The sequence below is a fragment of the Mus musculus genome, chromosome 19 (assembly GCF_000001635.26).
Source record: "Mus musculus strain C57BL/6J chromosome 19, GRCm38.p6 C57BL/6J".
NCBI classification, from domain to species: domain Eukaryota; kingdom Metazoa; phylum Chordata; class Mammalia; order Rodentia; family Muridae; genus Mus; species Mus musculus.
Genome location: NC_000085.6, coordinates 27,211,561 through 27,232,879, shown reverse-complemented (window position 1 = coordinate 27,232,879; position 21,319 = coordinate 27,211,561). Strand labels below are relative to the sequence as shown.

General features: G+C 45.8%; 1 protein-coding gene and 1 long non-coding RNA gene across 14 annotated transcripts in view; one reads left to right on the top strand and one right to left on the bottom strand.

Moving 5' to 3' along the window:
• Positions 1-16,400, bottom strand: part of Vldlr (very low density lipoprotein receptor) — a 37,752-nt gene extending 21,352 nt beyond the window's left edge. For 3 of the 13 annotated variants that reach the window (XR_003952778.1, XM_006526917.1, XM_030250866.1), the window contains exons 1-3: positions 15,932-16,391; positions 15,184-15,337; positions 2,565-2,684 (exon numbers count right to left, since the gene is read on the bottom strand). Coding sequence is in view for 9 of the 13 variants with exons in the window: in XM_006526917.1 (XP_006526980.1) it covers positions 2,565-2,684; positions 15,184-15,265 (202 nt within the window). In the remaining 4 variants the exon portion in view is untranslated. Of the gene's footprint in view, positions 1-2,564; positions 2,685-15,183 lie in introns of all 13 variants that reach the window. The other 10 variants (XM_030250868.1, XM_006526919.3, NM_013703.2 and 7 more) reach the window with 8 other exon arrangements.
• Positions 1-21,319, top strand: part of Gm35438 — a 215,028-nt gene that overhangs the window by 83,819 nt on the left and 109,890 nt on the right. The window lies entirely within an intron of this gene.

Sequence of the window (21,319 nt, the reverse complement as noted above, 5' to 3'; positions counted from 1 at the left end):
CCATATGGAAACCAAGGCCAGGCTATGGGGCTTGATGCTACAATTCAACCTGTGGTCAGCTCTGTTAGTTGCAAAAGTGAAAACAGGGTAACTGGCCATAAAGAAAGCAGATGATTTTGCAAGTAGAAAATGTCATGATATGAAAGATCAACTGTGCAACAAAGAGTTAGAGCAAAGATAAATATGGACACATCTTCATAGAGATCATCTTTCGCAATTCTGAGCATACACTGTAGGGGCAAAGAAAAGCCTTCAAATTAATACTGACATGCAGATAGAAAGCGTTCCACAGGGGAGGAAAGCCATTGGATACATACTCTGGGAAGTCGCAGAAGCAAGTGGCATAAGAAATCCACACTCAAACTGATCGTAGTAGCTGTCAAGTGCAAAAAGGATCCTCGCGAAAACCGCAACTACAGTCGCGTCAAAGGTTACATGGGGAAGTTGGAAGGAGGCTTCAGAAGTTTTAAGTAAGGGTGTAGTTTTTCCATTCCAGACACACATTTCAGGCTGCTTTTGATAATGCTTACCCCTTTCCTGTTTCCCTCCTGGGAGCCAGCAACAACAAATCTACCTATTGATATATTTAATTTATGCCACCGCAAGAGATCTTGATTCGCTGTTCATTTACCAATTTCCACCACCCAAATCCTCTACCATGTGGCTGGTTGAGAGTACTCATGCAGAAAGGACTTAAAAAAAAGTCCAGTCACTGTTCCTATGATGACCCGGGTGTCTCTGGTGAGCTAGATGATAAAACCTCCTATAATGGGAAGCATAAAAATAGGTGTAAGATGTCCTTTGCTCAATACATGACTTTTTGGTAGCTTCACACCTTACAACCATAAAACAGCTGAAAGTCCCCTTAGTGAGAGATGAGTTGAGAGAACTATAGACTTTAAACAACCTAGAAGTAGCAGGAAACTCGGTGTTCTGCGGTGCAGAGTGAAATCTTTACATTAAAAGCCCACAATGGAGAAGGATAGCACAGGAGAACTAGCCTTGGTCTTGAGACTGGGGACAAGTTTCCCCAGCTGTAGAATGGACTTTCAGAGCTGGCACTGGCACAGAAGCACCCGGGGTCTTGCTGCCTTGACATTTCAAGATCTCTTGAGGTGGGATAAATTAAACACATCTGTCTGCAGCTTTGTTGCTGGCTCCTGGGAGGTAAACAGGGAAGGGATAAGAATGTGTGTCTGAAATGCAAAAACTACACACTTACTTAAAACTTCTGAAGCCACCTTCCAACTTCCCCATGTAACCTTTGACCGGTAGGTACATGGCTGCAATTTTGGAGAGGGCTCATTTTGGCACCTGACAACTACTATGGTCAATTTGAGAGTGGATAATGTCCGTGACAATTTAATGCTGATAAATAAAGAAGCGCTGAAGGAATAACCAACAAGACAGTCAATAAAACCCCACATGGCCTTTATTTTTCTTCTGATCCCCACGTGCTGGAATACACATGTTCCTCCAGCATTGTCTGCACCATCTCTCAAAAGGCAAACGACAATGGTCACACTTCCCTTGCAACACTGTGCTGGGATTTTTTTTTCCATCACAGAACAGAGTAAATAAGTAAACTTCAACAAAATATCCAGGTCCATGTGATGCTGACATACAGTTCTCAGTTATTCTTTATGGCATGAGGTTATGGGGCCAATGCACACAGGCCTTTCTCACCATGACCTTTTTGGTAGGTTCTGATCAATGGTATGCTGTTATAGTCACATTCGTTTGTGAAGGGGAATAGTTTCTACTCTGCCTCATGGTTTTGTAGAAGCAAGTATTGTAAACAAACAAACAAACAAGTAGAATCTTTTTCTGATCTTTGATGCCTGTTGTTGTCTTGTCATTTTTATAGCAGTTAATTAACCTCTGGAATGTTAGGGGATGTTGTAATGTCCAGAGCTTTCTACATTCTTGGATCAGAGCCATTTGTGAATTTAAAGATGTATTTATTTTGTTTATATGCATACGTGTGCATTTCTGCATAATTGTATACCATATGTGTGTCCTCACGTGGATACACAGGGGATGCCCATGGATGTCAAATAAGGGTGTCAGATCCCCTAAAGCAGGGAGATTATGAGCTGTCCAATCTGGGTGGTAGGAAATGAACTCAGGCCTTCTGAAAAAGCTGTAGACAGTCTTAACCACTAAGTCATCCCTCCATCAAATTCCCCCATTTGCGTATTTATAAAGTTACTTTATGCAGTCTTCTGCCTGCTTCTATGTCTGGTCCTCTCTTTCCTTTCTCAGTTTCCAGCAGCACATTTTTCTGAGGTATGATAAATCAGATCTCGTCATTTGAAAGAAATCCCTCTTGGTAGTCAACATTCTATATTCAAGGTGATTTCCTCATGTCAAGTATTCAATTCTATTCCTCTAGACCAGTCTAGATTCATTGGACTCTGATTCACGGTCATACTCCAGTGAGTTTTACTTACAGAATCTCAATATATTTGCAGAGGCTAGAAGAACATGTGCACATTAAGTCAGATGCATAAGTCCAAACTAGACCTAAAGCTTGGTGACGAACAAGACTGCCAAAGACTTACCACAGTTCTTCTCGTCGCTGCCATCCGCACAGTCTTCATCTCCATCACATTTCCACAGCAGGGTAATGCAGCGGCCATTTGTGCACTGAAACTGGGAGCTATCACATTTGGCTTTCTTCCCTAGGAGGAAGAAGGGACATTGATCAATGCATGCATAGATGGTAATTTAGAGATACAAGTTCCCCAAGACCGATGGATAGGAACAGCTGCAGACTCAGCAAGCTGTGTCTTTCTAGGGGGCCAGACTGGGATGAGTTTGGGGACAGTGGAAAACAGTTGCAGACTCCTTCACTGGGCAACAAACTAAAACTGAACATCGGAGTTCTAGCCTTTCCCCCAGAGAGCCACAGCTGAGATAGCAGGTTCTAACTGGTGGCATGCAAGCAGACAGGAATTACGTAGCTTCTAAGAAATCCAGACACATGTTGGCTGGTGATATTTTGGCTAATATGTCACCATCTCCAATGGTAACCATAAAACTGCAATGGAGCAACATACTTGTGAGCGTATAGAGGACACCCAGATGAAGAACTAGCAAAAGGAAACTTCAGAAGAAAAGAAACCACCTCTGAGAAAATTCAAGGGTTAGGAGAAGATTATGGGCTTTAAGTAGCTTGGGGATGTATCGGCAAACATGGACACCCAACACAAATGTATTCACTGATAGGGAGGTATGTTCATAGAGATTTTTCTGATTGAAAAGAAGATACAAAGCACCATGGGCATAAGCGAGAGTTCCCGTCACCTCCTTCAGGAGAGAGTCCAGAAGGCCTTACTGTTGTAGAGGATAGTTTCAAGCACACAGGGGGCGATACTAACAGGCCCGGCACTCAATAGGCTCAGGAGAAGGTGTATGACCGTGGCTTTGCTCTTAGGAAACGTTTGAAACACAAAAAGATAAATACAGAAAAGCTTGTAGAATGAGCATGTAGAGACAATTTTTTGCATAGTTGTGCACCATGTGTTTTAAGCTGTTATTAGAGTTTAATATATTTTTAAGGTGAGGTAGATGGCTCAGTGGGTAAAGGCACTTGCTATCCAAGTCTGATCACCTGGGGTCAAGCTCTTGAACCTACGGTGGAATGACTCCTGAAATTTGTCTACCAACTGTCACACTGGTGCTGTGCACCCTGAATAAACATTTTTTTTAATGTTGAAAAAAGAAAAAAGAATATTCATTATTGAAAGCAGAAATATTTTTATAAACTTACTGTAAATCAAAGGCCCACTAAGGATACAGTGTTTCTGAAGTGACAGCAATGTCTTAGGCCTTGGATCTCACTTTTTATTCACTCACAGGCTCACCCAGAGCAACTGCCAACTCTGCCAAGTCCACTCACGCTAAGCATCCTGCACAGAGATACCCTGTTAACCTTGTGCAGATATATTTGTGTGTGCCTTTTCCATGTTTTAATATATCTGGCTACACACATACCTGCCGTTGCGTTATGGATGTCTACAAAATTTAGTGCAAGTACTATGCTGTATGCAGGGAGCCTAGAAGCAATAGACTAGACCCTATAACCCAGGTATGAAGTCAAACCATTGTGTTTTGAGTGAGAATGGCCTCCCATAGGCTAATACATTTTAATGTTTGGTTCCCGGTTGGTGCAACTGTGGGGATGATTAGGAAGTTTTAAAAGTCCACACTAAGTGCTCTCTCTGTTTCTCTGTTTCTGTCTCTCTCAGTTCTCAGCTTTTGTTCTAGTGTCATGCCTGCCTACCTGTTTCTATGCTCCCCATGATGACGGTCATAGACTAAGCCTATGTAAGCAGTACTCAGTGAAGTACTTTCTCTTATAAGTTGCCTTGCTCATGGTGTTTCATCACAGCAATAGGATAGTAACCAAGACAACCACTGCTGTGTGTTTAAGTAAAGGAACAATGAATTGCACAATGAACTGTAGAGTGTAGGACTTATCTCTATCATTATGTGATGCATGGCTGTCTCTCTAAAAGAACAGGGAGTTCATTTTCCTTCCCTTTAGTTTTTGCTTCCATGATCTAGAGGTGAGATGGCTCAGCAGGAAGTGGCACTTGCTCCCAAGATTGAGACATTAAGTTTTATTCATACAGGGTTGGAGAGAACTGCTTCCTGTAAATTGCCCTTTGACCTCTCATCTATGCTATGGCACATGTGTACACATATATACACATAAATACATACATGAGTAAATAAATGTAATTAAAAATCCCTTTTATTTCTAAAAAAAATGGACATGGTGGCTGGAATAGTGATCTTTAGCCAATGGAGTCAGACCAGGATTAATGAACTTAGCTAGATCAGAGACACAAGGGGCCATCGAATGGCCTCAAGACTCTTCTTTGCATAAATTGTCTGTGTGTGGGGGGGGGAGGGGGCGGGCAACAACATGCAGACCATCCTAATCCTTTCATAGCATTTCCTGGCTACAGGCACCACTTTACTCAAGAGTGACTCTGCTATCACCAGGTAAGAGTAAACTACTTGTGAGGGTGGCAAGCAGAAACCACAGATAGATAATGGTCATGTATCTTAAAAACTGAGGCCTCCTTTGGAAAACATACATTTACAAACCAGCTCCAAAACAAATCAAAAGCATCAAGAAAGCATGGTTAGGAGACAACGGGGTGCCACGAAAGAAAAGGAGAGCAAGCCATAGAGCTGACTCTGCTTGCCTGGGCTCAGTGGCTTTGGCTCATTATGGACATGTCCTTTAGAGAGGTGTGAACTAAGATTTTCATGGCGGTACTCCATGGCCAGGACAGTGACTGTTCAGGTGCTTTAGTCATTAGCACTTCTATCCTTCTACAAGACCAGATTGCAGATTGCAATAAAAGATGTAGCTCTTGTCCCTTAAAGGCCTCTCTTCAATACACTGCCTGGACTTGCAGAACCCAGCTTTCTTCCCAGGGTGCATGCAGATTTGCTGGGGGGAGGGTGGTTCCAAGCAGAAAGCCTTCCGATTTCCTACCACCTCTCAGCACTTGCAGCTGGGGCATGCTGGCATAGAAACAGAGAGGGCAGAGGCAAGCACAGACTGGAACACTTGTGTGAACCGCACAATGCTCTAGTTGGTCTCCCTGGTGTCAACTCCGCCCTGCTGTCAGGAAGAATGCTGCACTTGTGGCTAATTCCCAAAGAGTTTAAAATTCGGCCCAAGACAAGATTAACACCAAGGTGTGACTACCTTCCAGAATGGCTTTTTAAATCTATATGGAGCTTTCTGCTCTTAAACGTTTAGCTAGCTAGAACTTGGCTACCAAGCAATATAACTTGATGATATTTTCTACCACCATTTCATAATGTTTATTCGTTCTACAAATATTTTAGCAAATAAAAAAAATACTAGGGAGTTACAAAGGGAACAAGAGGTGAGCATCAGTTGTTTGTTTCAAAACGGAGAAGCCAAGTGTGAGGCACCTGGCTGCCTCCTCCCTCTCTCTCGCCCCACCCTCTCTCCTCCTGCCACCATGAGTCCTTGGAATGTTCTCCAAGTTCTCAGAGCTGGAGGTCTATGTTCCTGAGGCCATTTGCTACAGCTCTATAACCTTTCAGCTTTGAGGACTACAGGAATGGCAGGAATCCACTCAGAGGACTTCATTAGGAAAAAGGATCTACACTCAGAGAACATAGAATGAAACAAACAAATGTGGAAAGGATAGCTCCCTGCAGTTAGGATACAGGAAAGGCAAAAAGAGTGACTTCTAAGGCTTTACTTTTGAAGAGCAAAAGTCAAAATGAGCCCAAACCATTAACATTGAAATCTATATAGTGAGGATGATAACCACGCCATCAGACTTCCAGAGAGACTCAGGGAGAAATGATAACCATGCCATCAGACTTCCAGAGAGACTTGGAAAAAATATTTTTAGCCCCAGGATTAGGCTTGTGGGAGAGGACATCCTCAAAAAATGAGGCTCATGTGATGGATTTTGTAGACCCTCAAGCTGTCTTGGAGCTAAAAGCCCAACATATAACCTGATAAAGCTAATATACTGTTCCTGGTCGTTCTGGACTCTGGATCCAGTTGTAATACACAAGCTATCAACAGTAATAGGTTATGTTAAAATCCCTGGAGGTTTGGCTCAAAACAGGGTTATAACAGACATAGCACTTTCATCTGTTCATTCCAATATCCTAAAGCAGAAAGGGATCTAATGTCTAGCTTTTCTTTGCTAACATGTGTCCATGTCACCAAGGCTTCTGCTTGCTTATCGGAAAGTTGTATGTTACTATGACACACGTGACATTCCATTATCAAAGAGGAAAAATGTACATGAGGAAGACAATGGTTACTGAAACATCTCTGCTTATCTAAAAGATGATGGAGAAAAGGATGGACGAAAAGCCAGCTGGCTTGATAAAGGTCCTCTAAAGAGAATCAACAGCGTTGGTGCAGCTCAGATTTCCAGTTCCCTGAGCATTTTAAGAGGCTGCTGCTAGGTAGGAAGTGTTCCCTGCTTCTGTTCACTTCTGTGTTCCATGCACAGCAGGGAGAGCTCAGCCACTAAATTGAACACAGAGACCCCAGCCACCACCCTGGAATACTACAGGATTTTCTCTGCAGGTCCCAAAAAGATTCTACCTTTCCATTCGGATGTTCCACTGAGACCACTGCTGCTCAGAGGTCCAGAACCAAAAGCGCCACATGAGTTAAGAAGCTTTTGGTTCTCAAAGCTTTGGGGATTATAGGATTGTAGACCTGTAGTCTATTTTCATCCATGGACGTTAAATCTCAAGTTCACTCTTACAGTACATAGAGGGAACAATTGGCATGAAATCATCCATCACCAGGTTTCTTTTAATTGTTAAGCTGATCTAAAGCCACTGTACACCATAAAGAACCTTGGGAGTGGAAATGCTAGGCACTCTATACCCCTGCATCTGTCTGTTCTGAAAGGTGGGAAGCTGGAGGTAAAATACAGTTTTCAGTGGATTCCTTAAAGCTTCAGTGTTCCTAGGAAGTAGCTTGAGGCTAAAGGAATGGGGGTGGGGGCAGGCTAGAGGGGAGAGGCATGGAGCCTGGAGCTCTGCCTCCACTGCAAATGAGAAAGACTCTTGGTATTAGTTTAGGAATATGAAAAGGCTCCTCTTCCGTGAAGAGATCAAACTTTCTAAGTTTCCTCTACCTCTAATATTGAGTAGGAATACCTTTGTCCTTTTGAGCCCAGAGATTTGGATTGGCTTGTGTCTATCCACTCATGTGGCTATTAGAGTTAGTAATAGCTACACTCTCCCAAATGCTTCTGTTGTCGCTTGAATAGGTGGCACCAGGCTTCAGAAAATATCTATGTTCCAGGAGGTTTGCTCACCTACGCACTTCACATTCACTCTGCGACCTGCCGTTTATGGGTCTTGGGGCAGGGGTGGGGGGCGGTGTAAGGGTTTGAGTGCACAGAGAAGTCAGCTCGCCATTGTCTAATTGGTTCTGCAAGGGTTAACATGGAAAATCAGTGTGTGAGCTTCAGTGAAGTAGTGCATAGGCCTTACAGTGAATAGCCTAGCTGGCTTTCAGGATGGGCCACAGATTTCCCTGTAGGCTTTGAGTAATGTTGGCAGGAGTCCTCTTGCTTGAATGTCTGGAATATTGAGTATTCCAGACATCAGAGTATTAGGCTCAGAAGAACTTGAATCTGTGAGGGGTAGAGGGTTGCCACACTCTGCCAGGCCCAGCATTCACTTCACTGGCAGACATGGTAAGGGTGCTATCATCTACTGGTTTTTCTTCAGTCCATTCCCTTTGGCACATCTAGGGCCACCAAGGGCATTTATTTTTAGTCTACTTCGTCTCTACTGCTTGCTAGTTTAATGCCAATCCTATTCATAGGCTAAAACTCCTTTTAGGACAAGCAGACTTCTGAGTCAGCAAAAAAAGAAAAAGTTTTCCTACAGGAATGAGAGGCTGTCAGCAGCAAAGTCTATAGCAAGGTGCCCAGGAAGAGGCTCTGAGATGCAGACTAATGAATTTTACAGTTCAGTTGTCACAGTTGTTCCATTTATACTGGATAGGGATTATCTTAGAATCCTAAATACAGCAAATAAATGCTTTTCATTGTTGGCCAGTTGCTGCTCTAAAGACTTCTCATGTCTTTAATCACTGGTTCTATATGACCCTTCCCCTTTTCCTCTCCACAGTTTTGGAAAAGAAAAATATGGTGACTTGCCCAAGATTACCCTGGGCTTACCAAAGATCTGAACTCAGGTACTCTGGCTCTAAATCCCATTCTACCTACCAAGCACAAAAAACCCAACAGTAACCCATACAGGACTGCATAATTCTAGAATATTCCATTTGCTTAGAATTTGCCTAATACAGTCTGCTTAAATCCATCAAGAATGAAGTAGTTTTCCTTCTCAAGAACGACACTCCACAGCATAGCTTTATAGTTGAGATAGGGCCCGTTTTTCTTCTTTCCATCGTAGCCTTTTAAATATGTTGCTAGATTTCCCCTAGCAGCTTTTCCTAGAAGGACTAAGTCTCTTGATTTTCTTGATGAGGGTACATTGACCAAGTCATTGTAAAGGCTTTGTACCTTATCTGCCTGGAGATGGAGAGTAGCCCAAGGGGCATCAGCATGAAGACCAAGAAGTTACAGAGGCAACATATAACATGGAAGAGACTTTGTTTACAAGGTTGTAATTGAAATTGAATACTAAATACACTGTTAATCCCCCATAAGCCCTCATGTCTGTCACTGGGCTCAGAAAGGAGAGAAATGAAAGTGTTTTAGAACAGACATGTAGATGACATCCCAAATACAGCTTTTGAGCACATGATATAGGAAACATTCATCTAGATGGCTTGCCAGACATGCAACATAAAGCAGTTTGATCTAAAACCCACCTTCTTCTCTTTGAGTTTTATCCTCAGTTGGCTTGCCTCTTATTCTAACTCAGTAGCCCAGAGGGAGCCGGGATCCTTCTCCCCTGCCATTGGGCCATCAAATCTTGGCCAAGGGTAACCCTTCATTTCTCACTCGGTCTAAATTTAAGTCACCCTTCCCTTTGCCTCCGGGCTGTTGCTGTCTCTATCCAAATTAAGAGAGTGATTTAAGCCACTTAGAATATCCAGAAGGGCCGAGGATAGGATCATTTCCTGGCTTCCAACTGCCTCTAGAATTGAGTCTCAGTTCCCTACCAGCTTGCCCTGACTTCTTCCTCTCAGTGATCACCCGCCATCTGTTCTGGCTACAACAGCAGAGCTAAGGAGCTATGGGCTCTAAGGGGCTTCCCTTATGTCCCCTGCCTTCGACCACTCTCACTGATGTTTTGGTTACATTTGTCCATCTGATTCCATCCTCTTCCCCCAAGGGGGCAGGTTCAGATTGCACTTCTCCATGGAGGCCCTCTGTGCCCCTCTGGGTCTTTAAATTCTTTCCCAAGAAACAAGGAAGATCTGGCTTACTTCCCAAAAGTTTTCATACCTTTCCCAGAGCCAGTGCACTGAGGATTTATCACCCAGAATCCAAAGATTTGCTATGTCCTAGTCAACAGCCATGATTGTATTAGTTGGTTAATGAATTAACCTGTAAAGCTGTTCTGACTTATAGACTTTTGTCAAAATATTTTCTCAGCTTGTCTAAACTTCAAGTGAAGTGTGACCTGCTAAATGAAGTTTTGCCTGGTAGAATCTTTGAAAGGTAAAGTTATAAAGGTGCCTGCTTTCTGAGCCCACGAGAGTACTTTTAACCCATCTGTGTGGCGAGTTATTAAAAAGCAAGGCATGTTGCACACCTGTCTGCCACAGTGAGTGTGTCAGCCACACTCCCACAGGAGAGAGATTCTAAAACACATGAAAGATCTGAGCAAGTTAGGAGGTTGGTGTGTCAGACCCAGGTCTTACTTTTGACATACTACTGCTCTTTGGGGATGCTGGCCATAGCCACTATGGTTGTTTGAATCCTTACCTTCGTAAGACCATTTGGCAGAGATAAAATCCCTTCTGGCTTTGGCGTATTAAAGTCTAAGTTGCTGGTGATTTTAGGGAAACATTATGAGCGATGATCAAAGCAGCACTTGGGAGCTCACGGGACATCTTCAGCTGATGTCAGTGGCTTTTGTGATTACGAAGCACCAGGTCTGCTCATTCCCCTCACAGCTTCTACGATCACCTCCTTTTGCATCTTGACTTTCCTGGTTTGACTTCCTACAAAAACATGGCACCAAGTGGGCAGCTTTCTGGCTTCTATGCTGACCTGTTACCACGTGGTCTTGAGCAGATATACAAAGGAGACTGACTTCAAGTTCACTAGCAACTTAGACTTTAATATGCTAAAGCCAGAAGGGATTTTATATCCTGCCTGGTAAACCTCCTGGCCAGTTAATAATTTATATCTTGAGAAAGCATTCTTAGGACAATTCAAGATTAGAGGCAGGTATAGAGAATAGGACAGTATACACTAAATTCTTTGCAGGAAATGTGGTTATAACATATGAACACTCAAATGTCAATCATCACTTCCTGGCAAACTGCATCCCCCCCCCACTCCCTCACCTCCATGGCAAGACTTTTTTAAACACCTAAAGACTACTGGCCAATTGCCAACCCAGATGCCCCAAGTTGGTGGTGGCAGAATTGGCCATTCTAGTGAGTGCCTGACCCTTCCAAGTTGTAGCTTCTTGCCCTAAATGTACTTCTTAAGTGCTGGCTCAGGCACACCCTCTCTCCTCCACACAGTGCATCTCTACCGTACAAAGTCGAGCATTTCTACCACACAAAGCTGAGCATGTATACCAGAAAAAGTTAGTGCAAGGCCCCTTCACAAACACTGATCTAATTTAGAGCATAAAAATGACTAACAGGCCCAAATCATCCAGGGTTCTTTCTCCACCTGAAGGCAAAGCAGGTCCAGTTTAAGGTGCTTTCTCATGTAGCTACACCACAGTTAGCATATCTAACTAGCTGGAATTAACCGTGTTTAGGGCCATGATTGCAAACCAACCCTGGAGCTAAGCAGAAAAATACAGATTTATATTAAAAACAAATAGAGTAAAATTGAGCCAGTTTTACTTACAAGTAGGTTCTCCAAGAACTGGGTTAGAGTATGCCTTGGAGACCTCAGAAAAAGCTACCAGTCCTCAGATTATCCCCTCCTCAGCTAGAAGGGGATAGAGTCTTGCATTCTTCCTTTTTAATAAGTACATTTCAGTCATAACCTCCAAAGAAGAGCTTCTATTTTTCTTGAAAGCCATCTGCGTGCTGTGGTCTGGGGGATCGTCCTGGGTGATCATCTCTTGAGATTATCTCAAGTTAGATGACTCTATCACCTGCCTTTCGGAGGACAGCTGTCTTAGTCAGTGAGACTCTCTGTTGTAAGCCAGATCTTTATGTGACAAGCACCACTTCAGGCCTGTTTGGGCTCTGTGATGTCCTTAATGTCTCATAGGCTGGCACCTGCCAGTGGCTTTCCAAAACAAGGTCAAGTTAAGCCAATCAAGACCAGGACCTGAAATGAGAACAGCTCCATCTCCATCTTACCTCCACTGAGAACCACTTGACACTCTGTGAGAGACTAGAAAATAGTTACTATACATTTTCTCTTTCTATGCCATTTGGTAACTGTCAGGGTTTGGGGATCTAAACCTGAAGCCATATGCCTGGGGCCCTGTCTGTGCTCTTCATCTTAAGGCACACGTTTTATGGTTCTGACACTGTCCAGGGAACAGAAAGGGGTCACAACAGCTCTTTAGCTCTTCTAGAACCTTCACAAGAAGTTCTACCGGGAAGTCCTGTCTGAGGTTACTCATATTTTAGGAAGCAGGAATCTGATGATCAGGTTTGCCACTGTTTAGAAGATGGAGGGAGCCACCTTTACACAGGTTTACAAGTGCAGTTGGTCAGCCTGAAGTCTTAACCTATGTTGGCTCTACTGAACTTGAACTTTATATACACAGTGTAGGTCTCTAGAGACTCAAGCATTAAAAGCAGAATTGTGTAGAGATGACACAGCACTAGAGGTACTGGTAAGAGAATGAACCTGGGCAAAAAGCTGCTTCGGGCTTTGGGAAATGCGCTGCCCATGAAGCTTGGGTTGTGACTCTCTTTTTAAAAAGAAAGCCTTCATCTGCATGGATTGCTACGGTCTCTGCCTTTTCTTGATGCTCTGGTAAGCCAGGAATTATCTCTCCTGGTCTTTCAGATTCCTACCTGCAGATACTCTGGTATTTCTCAGTCCCAGGGGAAGAGAAGTGAGAGTCACTGGTCAGATTGGAAGAGCTCTTGCAGAACTCTGGCTTTGAAGACTGTACAACACACCGTATCTTAATCTATACCTAGGCTTAATCTATATGAGGCAAGAGTCCTAGAACCCCCATGTGTTCTGCCATCAGTCCTTGCGATCTCTCGTTTGTTAGTGTCCCTTCACTTCAATTCCTTGCAGAAACTCTATACACACATGCCTCCCCTGTGTCAGGCAGTTTAGTGTGTGTGTGTGTGTGTGTGTGTGTGTGTGTGTGTTGGTGGGGGGCAGAGGGAAGGGTTGGAGAGAAAGAGTAATCACAGAAGGTCTGGGGCAGAAAAATCAGTCTGCATGTTTTGGGACTTTGAACTTAGGACACTACTGTGGGTTCACTTATGGTCAACCAACTCCAAGTCTGCTGTAGTTCAGAAAGAACTGCCTCTCCCACTCTGGCTGCTTAGGTTTGTGCCTGGTTCTCTCTTCCACTTTTTACAGCACCACCATAGCCCACTTGCAGTAAAGGAGAAACAAAGGCTATCCCCACTTTCCTGATCCCAGCTCAACAACTTCTGGTGTTGGACTAGCTCCTTGAAGCAGTCTGGATGCTTTCCGACCACTCCGTAAAAAACAGCACCTGATGGAAAGTTAGCACTTTAAACATTCCAAGAATCCAAAAGGTTCTGCAGCTAAGGAGACTCCTTTCTCCCAACTCCCCGGATCACAGTCAGTAATGGATTTTATGCATTCGTGTTTTGAAATACTACAAAATATATAGCCCGAGTCAAGTCACTCTTCTGAGAGATGGTTTAATAAGTTAACATTACTCATCCATTAATGATTAATGTCAGCGTCTGAAATGTTCTGTTAAGCAGGGCTTCTCTGGGCACAGAGGTTTGTCACAGGAAGGATTCTAGCGTCACGATACCTGGGCCCTTTTCAGAGTGCAGCTGGAGAAAGCGCCAGAGGGAAAGGCCCCTCTGAGCCTGGCTGATCTTAAAGGTAACCCAGCTGGGGCAGCTCAATTAACTCCGCGTAGACACGTGACCAAGCTAAACGCAATCCAGCTACCAGCCAATCGCATGGGGCAGAAAAGCCCTGCCCAGCTTCTCACGCTCCGGACAGCGGAACCAAAGGCCCAGGGGCGCTGGGAGACTTAAACACCCCAGCATAGCTCGACAGACAGCTTGACCACACACTTGAAAGTTCGCTCTCACTCCAGGACACACGTGACCGCACGCAGGCGGGCCTTCTAAGCTACCCGGCGACAGGAGATGTGGATTGTGGACTATTTAGAGCTGGGACAGCGTTCTGCCCTAATTACCTAGAGCTGGTTGGCAAGCAAGCACTTTGGTGTCACCTCTTAAGACCTCTAAGACCTCTTCAGTGGCCCGCCAAGGATCAGACGCGGACCTTGTTAGGAAGGCATCTTATCACCTGCTCTGGAAAGTTGTGTGACCCAAGATGGGGTGCTGGAAACACACAGGGCTCCAAAGCCAGTGTGCCGACCCCCTGGGACTCGACAGTAGTCACCCCGCCCTCCCCAAGCTCCAGTCACACGCTCCAGCTCCACACCTTCGGGCCGTATTGTGCAGAATAAAGGCTAATTACAGTCACTACACTGGGACTCAGTTTCTCTGGGGGAAAGTGTTGCCCAGAATGAGGCTCGGCAAAGTAACCTGATTAAGTCTTGATCCCACTCCCCTCCCCCGTTCAGTTATCTCAGAGACCCCAGAGGTTTTTAAAAGCCGCAGTAGCTGCGGAATCCCCGGGGATGGGAGAAAGAAAAGCACTCGGAGGACAGTCCAGTTGAAAGCCACTCTTGGAGCCCGAGAGACGGCCCGGCGCCTGGGGAGTCTCAGTCCCGGGCGCAGGCTGCGTACTTGTCATGGCTCGGCCTCCAGGCTGCCGCCCACCGAACGTGCGCTTGCTCACGGCAGCGCGAGGACTCCCGGCTCGGCCGGCACCTGGCGCCCGGTGTCCTCGGAGACGCCCACCTTCACCCACTGTGCGCTCTCAACCCTGCTTAAGTCTGAGGGGCGCACTCGGGCTTCCAGGCCCCGTGCTCTGCCACGGTCCTAACAGCCCGCCTGGCAGAGGAGGCAGAACCATTGTTCAGTGGCTCCAAAGCCCACATCCCCTAGCCCTTGTCAATGGGGGGTGAAAACCATGTAAAACAGAGGTTCTGGGAAGAAGGGGGACACAGAAGAATGACAACAAGTTCAAGGGACGCTTTAGGACACCCTAAACCCCACCGTCCCCCGGGCCTGGCTCCCAGTAACCTCGGCTCTGACAGCTCAGAGGCGCCACCCGGGTGGGGAGGGGAGGCAGGAGAGGAGCGTGGAGAGGCGCCTGCTAGGAGGGGATGGGCAAGAGGAGCCCCGGGGTCCCCCAGAACGCGGCGATCGCGGACGCCTCGGCTTGTTTCGGGCCGAGTGCGGAGGGGCGCGTCCCCACTCACCGCTTGCAGTGGCGCCGCTGTCCCGGGGCGCCCAGCACAGCGCGAGCAGCAGCCACAGCGCCCAGCGCGCGGACGTGCCCATGCTGCCCGCCCGGATGGTGCCTCCGTCGCGCCGTCGTTGTCGCCGTTCGCTCCGCACAACAAGTTACCAGCCCTTCGGAGAGGAAGAAGGAGGTGGGGGCGGGGAGGGAGGAGACGAGGAGGAGGGGGAAGGAGTGAAGAGCCGGGAGCACGGAGAGCACGCAAGGAGCGGGCACCCTTTCCCTGCAACTTGCACACTCTACTCCCCGCCAGCCACCCACCCAACCACCCACCCGGTCACCTCCCCCGCCGCGGCCGCGGTGTGCGCGCGGACCCTGCGGGCGGAAAATAATGCAGGCGTTGCAGAGAAGGGGAGGGAGAGGGGAGGGAACGGCGCGGGAGGAGGGGGCGGGGAGCCCGTTCGCCACCGAGGACAGCTCAAGTGAGCGGTTTGGGGGCAACCACCCGGGCGGCCGCAGGAGCGCGGCCGAGCGGCGCGGGGACCCCAGCGGGGGAGCTCAGCCCAGCAGCTCAGGCACGCACCGCTCTCCCGCGCGCAGTGAGGAGGGTGCGGGGGCAAGTGGCAGCGTGCGTGCGTGAGTGGCTGGGGCTGGGGCTGTCGCCGCCGCCATCCGGATGGCTCCAGGGGCTCGACTGCTCCGCGCGTTGGCCCGGGGCTCACGGGGGACCCGGGGCGGCCGCTGGTTGGCTCGCGCACCGTCCTCACCTCCAATCCCGGGTGCCTGTCCTAATTTCCTGATCCAGGGAACCTGCGGCCGCAGCAGCTGTGCGCTCCCTAGCTCCCTACAGTTGCTACTGTACCCTCCTGGCGCCTTGGCTAGGAGCGCTGATGCAACTATTGCTGCTCTTGCCACCGCCTCCAGGCTTGATGGGGCTGGCAGTTGAGGGGTCTGGGGGGCAGCAAGGAACCCTTTTCCTCCCTCTCCTGAGCCCCTAGGAAGGGCTGATGTAGTGAGGTCGGTAGGTAGCATCTTCCGGGGGACTCTTCTTTCCAACCTGAAAGTGATGAAGAGGAGGGGTGCGAAAGCTCCGCTGTTCTGCTGTGGGGTTCGGAGTCCCATCTCAATGGCAAGCTGAGATGCCATTTTGTTAAAAATTAAATGTGGCTTTAAGTAAGAGTGTGTGAAAGAGAAAGAGAGAAAGAACAAGAGCGCTCCCGCGGTTGTGGCTTGTCCTCTGTAATAGAACAAGACTAAAATAACCGAGTCTGGGATGGGGAGGAGGGAAATTGCCAGCGCAGCTCTGCATTCTCTCATCAACGATTAGAGTTAATTGCTAATTGCACAAAATGATAGTTTGAGGGCCTGTAATTAAAAGCTTAACCTTTTTCTGGTTGGAGGAAGGGGACCCCGGTAGATTTATTCTTGGTATAGTTTGTAACGTTCAATTATAAGCATTGTGGAGGGAAAGAAGTCAACCCTCCCAGAGAGGATAGATTGGAGGGAGGTGGGTGCCAGACAGGACCTAAGTTTATGGTTTGTTCTTAGTGTACTTCAGTTTTCTTGAACACATCGCCTTGGTTGAGATGCTTTCTGTGGTATACCACAGATTTTTCCAAATTATTTCACCTGTTAATATGTGTGTATGTGCTTCTGTTTTATAAGTTGCTGTACCTCGAATGAATCAAAGTTGACAGATTTCAGATTCCATGTCCTAGCTTCCTTCTGGCATTGTAATGTCACCTTGGTTCTCTTGAGCAGTTCTCTGGGGACAGTCTACTAGGAGAGATGTTCTCATGTACCCAGGAGACCCTGGGGGTAATTCTCAGCCAGGGTACATTTTGATCGGTGTAATTTAGCCTCATTGTGATGGATAATCTCACATGCAGATGGGGTCTTTCAAAGCTGCTCACTGTGGATGCTGTTGTGTATAATCAGAGGGTAGGAGATGGGCGGAAACTGCATGGTGAACACGTGATCACAGCCAGTACCAGTCCACAGACCAAGTTTGAGGGGGATGGTCTAACTTTCGTATCCCTGGGGCTTGAAAAGCTCATAGTCACTTTACACCTGATGAAATGGGTGGGGGACATAGGTGAAGTCAATAAATAGTCAATATGAACAGGCTCCATAGTTAACTGAGACGTCACAAGCTTGTTTTCAATGTTTTACTTGAGAGAGAAAGGTACACGACAAGGGAAACATTGATACGGCACATAAGACTTAACTTTGACAAACATGTATTATGCTTTCTAGCATAAATAAACTGTTGGTAAGCCAAGTTATGGCTCTACACTCAACCTGGTGGCTTTTTTGGTCTATCATTCGACTGCCTCTGCCTCTGTGTAACTTCAAAGGATAAAAACAAACCACTCCCTTTTCTGTGCCTGCCATCTGACCTGTAAACTGAAATCAGAAACAACCCACATGATACTCAAAATCATCTGTGGCCTCAAGAAGCAGGTCTCTTTCAGACCAACCTATTAGAGGCTGAAAGAAGTTCCAAAGGACGAATGCATATAATTAACATAGAGAGTAACTGATAACTAAGAGAATAAATTAATCTCGAGTAGATAACGTGGGCAAACGAACAGAGGCCTTCAGGTAACTATGTGAGTAGTGCTATTTACTTCCACAATCCACCGAGTGAACTAGTGTGTCCAAACAGCACACACACTGAGCAGTGCTGGGTTCTATGCTATGTAAGGCAACCGCCATGGGTCAATACTTAGCTGAGGAGGCCATGGGAGCTGGTCAAGGTAAGAGAGACATGTTGAAAATTACAGCACTGTTTTACATGCGGCACTGTGTTCCAAAGTTGTTTCAGATGCTGTAGAATACAGAGATGCGACTGTAGCTGTGGCTGAGGCTGTTACTCAGTGGTGGATTGCTTGCCTAGCATGCAAAGGTTGTCCATTCCATCTGAACCATCACAATGATGAATGAATGAATGAATGAATGAATGAATGAATAAGGATTACAGGGGAAACCCAGCTGACTTGGTCGCAGGATAAGGATGTAAGAAAAGGCTTCCCCGGGTGCTTGACTTGAGCTGATCTAGTCAGCATTTTTCACTCAGTAAGTCACAGCCTGCCTCAGCCTCTTTATCATTGTCTGGGTTAAGGTATTAACTTTTACTAATTAAGGGACAGAAGTTGCATGGGCATCACTCCCAGACCCTGACATTTCATTGTTTGTGTGAGGCTCTTTTTGTCTCCCTGGCAACAGGAGGCATTCAAAAGGTGGCTGTGCTATTAACGAAGGTTTCTGATCGACCTCATGAGTAGCAATACACACACATCTCTGAAAATGTCTATGAATAAAAAAGCTTTTAAATACAGTTTAAAGGTTTGGATACATATATATACTCATGTATCAGAGACTATGTCACTCATAAAGCCTAAAGTATTTACCTTTTGTCCTGTTAGGGAAAGACTTGCCAGCCAGTGACACAGAAGAAGGACACAACCCATGTTGACCTAATCTACCGAGAGTTTGTACACAACCTGGTATTAGCTTAACTGCTACACTGGGACGACTGAAGGAAGGGCTTACATTGTTGAGGAAACCAAGACACAAGAGCCCTGCCTTAGTTAGGGTTTCACTGCTGTGAAGAGACACCATGACCAAGGCAACTCTTTTAAAGACAACATTTAATTGGGGCTGGCTTACAGGTTCAGAGGTTCAGACCATTATCATCAAGGTAGGAACATGGTAGCCTCCAGGCAGGCAAGGTGTAGGAGAAACTGAAAGTTCTACATCTTCATCTGAAGGCTGCTGAGAGAATACTGGCTTCCAGGCAGCTAGGATGAGGATTTTAAAGCCCACATCTGCAGTGACATATCTGCTCCAACAAGGCCACACCTCCTAATAGTGCCACTCTCTGGGCCAAGCAAATATAAACCATCACAAGCCCTGTGTGTCCAAGACAGTGTGAGGGATTCAGAATAGGCTCAGGGGCTGAAGCGGTGGGAAGCAGGGCTGAAGAAAGAAAGTGGCAGGGACTGGATTAGTGTGGCCCAGGGACTCACCCTAAAGCTTTGGAGTTTACTATGGAGCACAGGGAGGCTTGGAGATAGAATTTGAGCAGAGGTCTGGCAACCAGATTCTTTTCCAGAGATGACACTCCAGGGATGCAAGGTAGGTTCGAATAACATCAGAGAAGGAAACCCTAGAGACACTGGTGGTGAAGGAGTATATTAAAGAACAGTAAGGAAAGTTGTGCTCAGTACAGAGACTCCAGCCTCTTCCTCAGAAATCCTGTTATAATAGGGCTTTAAAAGACATCTATATATGTACCCCTATTCCAGTGATCGGGGAGGCAGAAATGATCATATTTCAATATGTATACTTATGAGATTCTTAAAAAAAACAAATTACTCTACATCTAAAAATATACAAAAGAAATATTTTTTTAGAGAACGACTCCAGTGTGTTTTGTTTGAGAAGTGGGACTTTTTTTCCCCCCTTCAAAAATTATGTAATTTTTTTTTTTAACTCAATTTCTGAAATCAGGGCAGGGCCTACAGAAAACTTGAAAGTTCACGTTCTTCTGTCATGTCCCTCTCTTCAAAGGCCTAGATGGGTACATATAGGGCTCAGAAGTCATCTTCAGACCAATTGGCTAGTTGTCCTGCTGATCACTGAAGCCTCAGCAAGTCAGAAGTGAGCAGAGCTGACCCTTCCTGCTGTATTCTGGTACTCACACCCGGGCCTCCCTGCTATCCTTTTTTTAATTGTGTGAGAGGCCAGCAAACCCCACAGGTTTCACCTTCTCTCTAGGCTGTATGTGTGGGGCCTGATGATTTATAATAATGTATTATACACTTCGACTTCTATCAGAGTCACTTGAAAAGACAGTCTCAATAGTGTGCCAGGCTCTGGCCTGAGAGTTTGTGCTTGAACAGGGTGCTGCTGAAGGTTCTGAGTTTTTCCCTGAGTTGGTCAGGGTAAGTGCTTTGAGAATCACTCCTGAAGCCACCTGCAGAATATCCTCCCTTAACTACATGGCTGCTTCAGGGTCTCAACCCGTTAGCCCAAGGCATTCTCCCAGTGCATCATTCAAGGCTTAAGCCCCAAGCACATTCCCCAAGCTGCTTGAGTTCTGCAGAGGCTTAAGAACTTAGTTTGGAGCTCTCTCTTGGTTAGATGGATGTTTACGTCTTATTAATGTGATAAGTAGGCAAAGGCTAGAACCACTTTTGTCATTGTGCCAGTCTGTATGTGGTTTGATCATGATCACTCCATTCTGTGAGCTTTTACAAGATTCGCACATGGGCATCCATGCTATACCTGATGTTTCCTTACATGGTTATGTGTATGGTTTGTGTGGCATCACAGCTAGTGCTCTGTGAAGAACAGACCTGCCTCCTCCCATGCTCTTTGGGAAGGTGTTATCCAAACAGCTTCATTGTTTTAAAAGTCTATTTACTGGCATTCAAGTAACGAACACACGTGGCTTATCTAGGGACTAAAGGAGAGGCCAGATCTGAAAACTGTTTCGATTTAGGAACAGCAGATAGTTTGGAATTGTAGGAAAATAGGTTAATTTACATTGAGAGGAGAGACCAGAGAAATGGAGGAATACAGACGAGGAAGGGATTGGTATCTTCTCTATTTATTCAGAGAGTCTAGGACACCATTAAAATTTATGGTCAAGAGGTGATGAGAGCTGACATGCATATTTATAAATATGATCAAGAAGGTGATTTTCTTTGCATAGGATCTGGAGGCCACCCACTAGGTATCTGAAAATCATTGGCATTGAATGAATATGGAGAGGTAGTGTAAGTCAGTTGTTAAACCATAAGAGGGTGGATGCAGGCTTTTGGGGATTCTAAGTCTGATTCTGATGCTAACTAGTGCATTATTTAAACTCTCTTTTATATCAGTTCCCCGCCCCCAATCTGAAAGTGGGCTATTAGTCCTTACAAGGATTAATCTGATTTAAACTATTTCTTACAATAGCATCTAGCATATAACAAGTGGTCAATTAAAAACTTCCAATTGGCGATAGGAGTGATGCTTGTTGTTCTGATGTTGTGAAAGGAATAACAGACCTTACAAAAATATAAAGCAAGATATTTTGATCCTCGCTGCACACTAGCCCTTTCCGTGGGAATGTCAACACAGATGCCCTTCTTAAGAATAGCAGT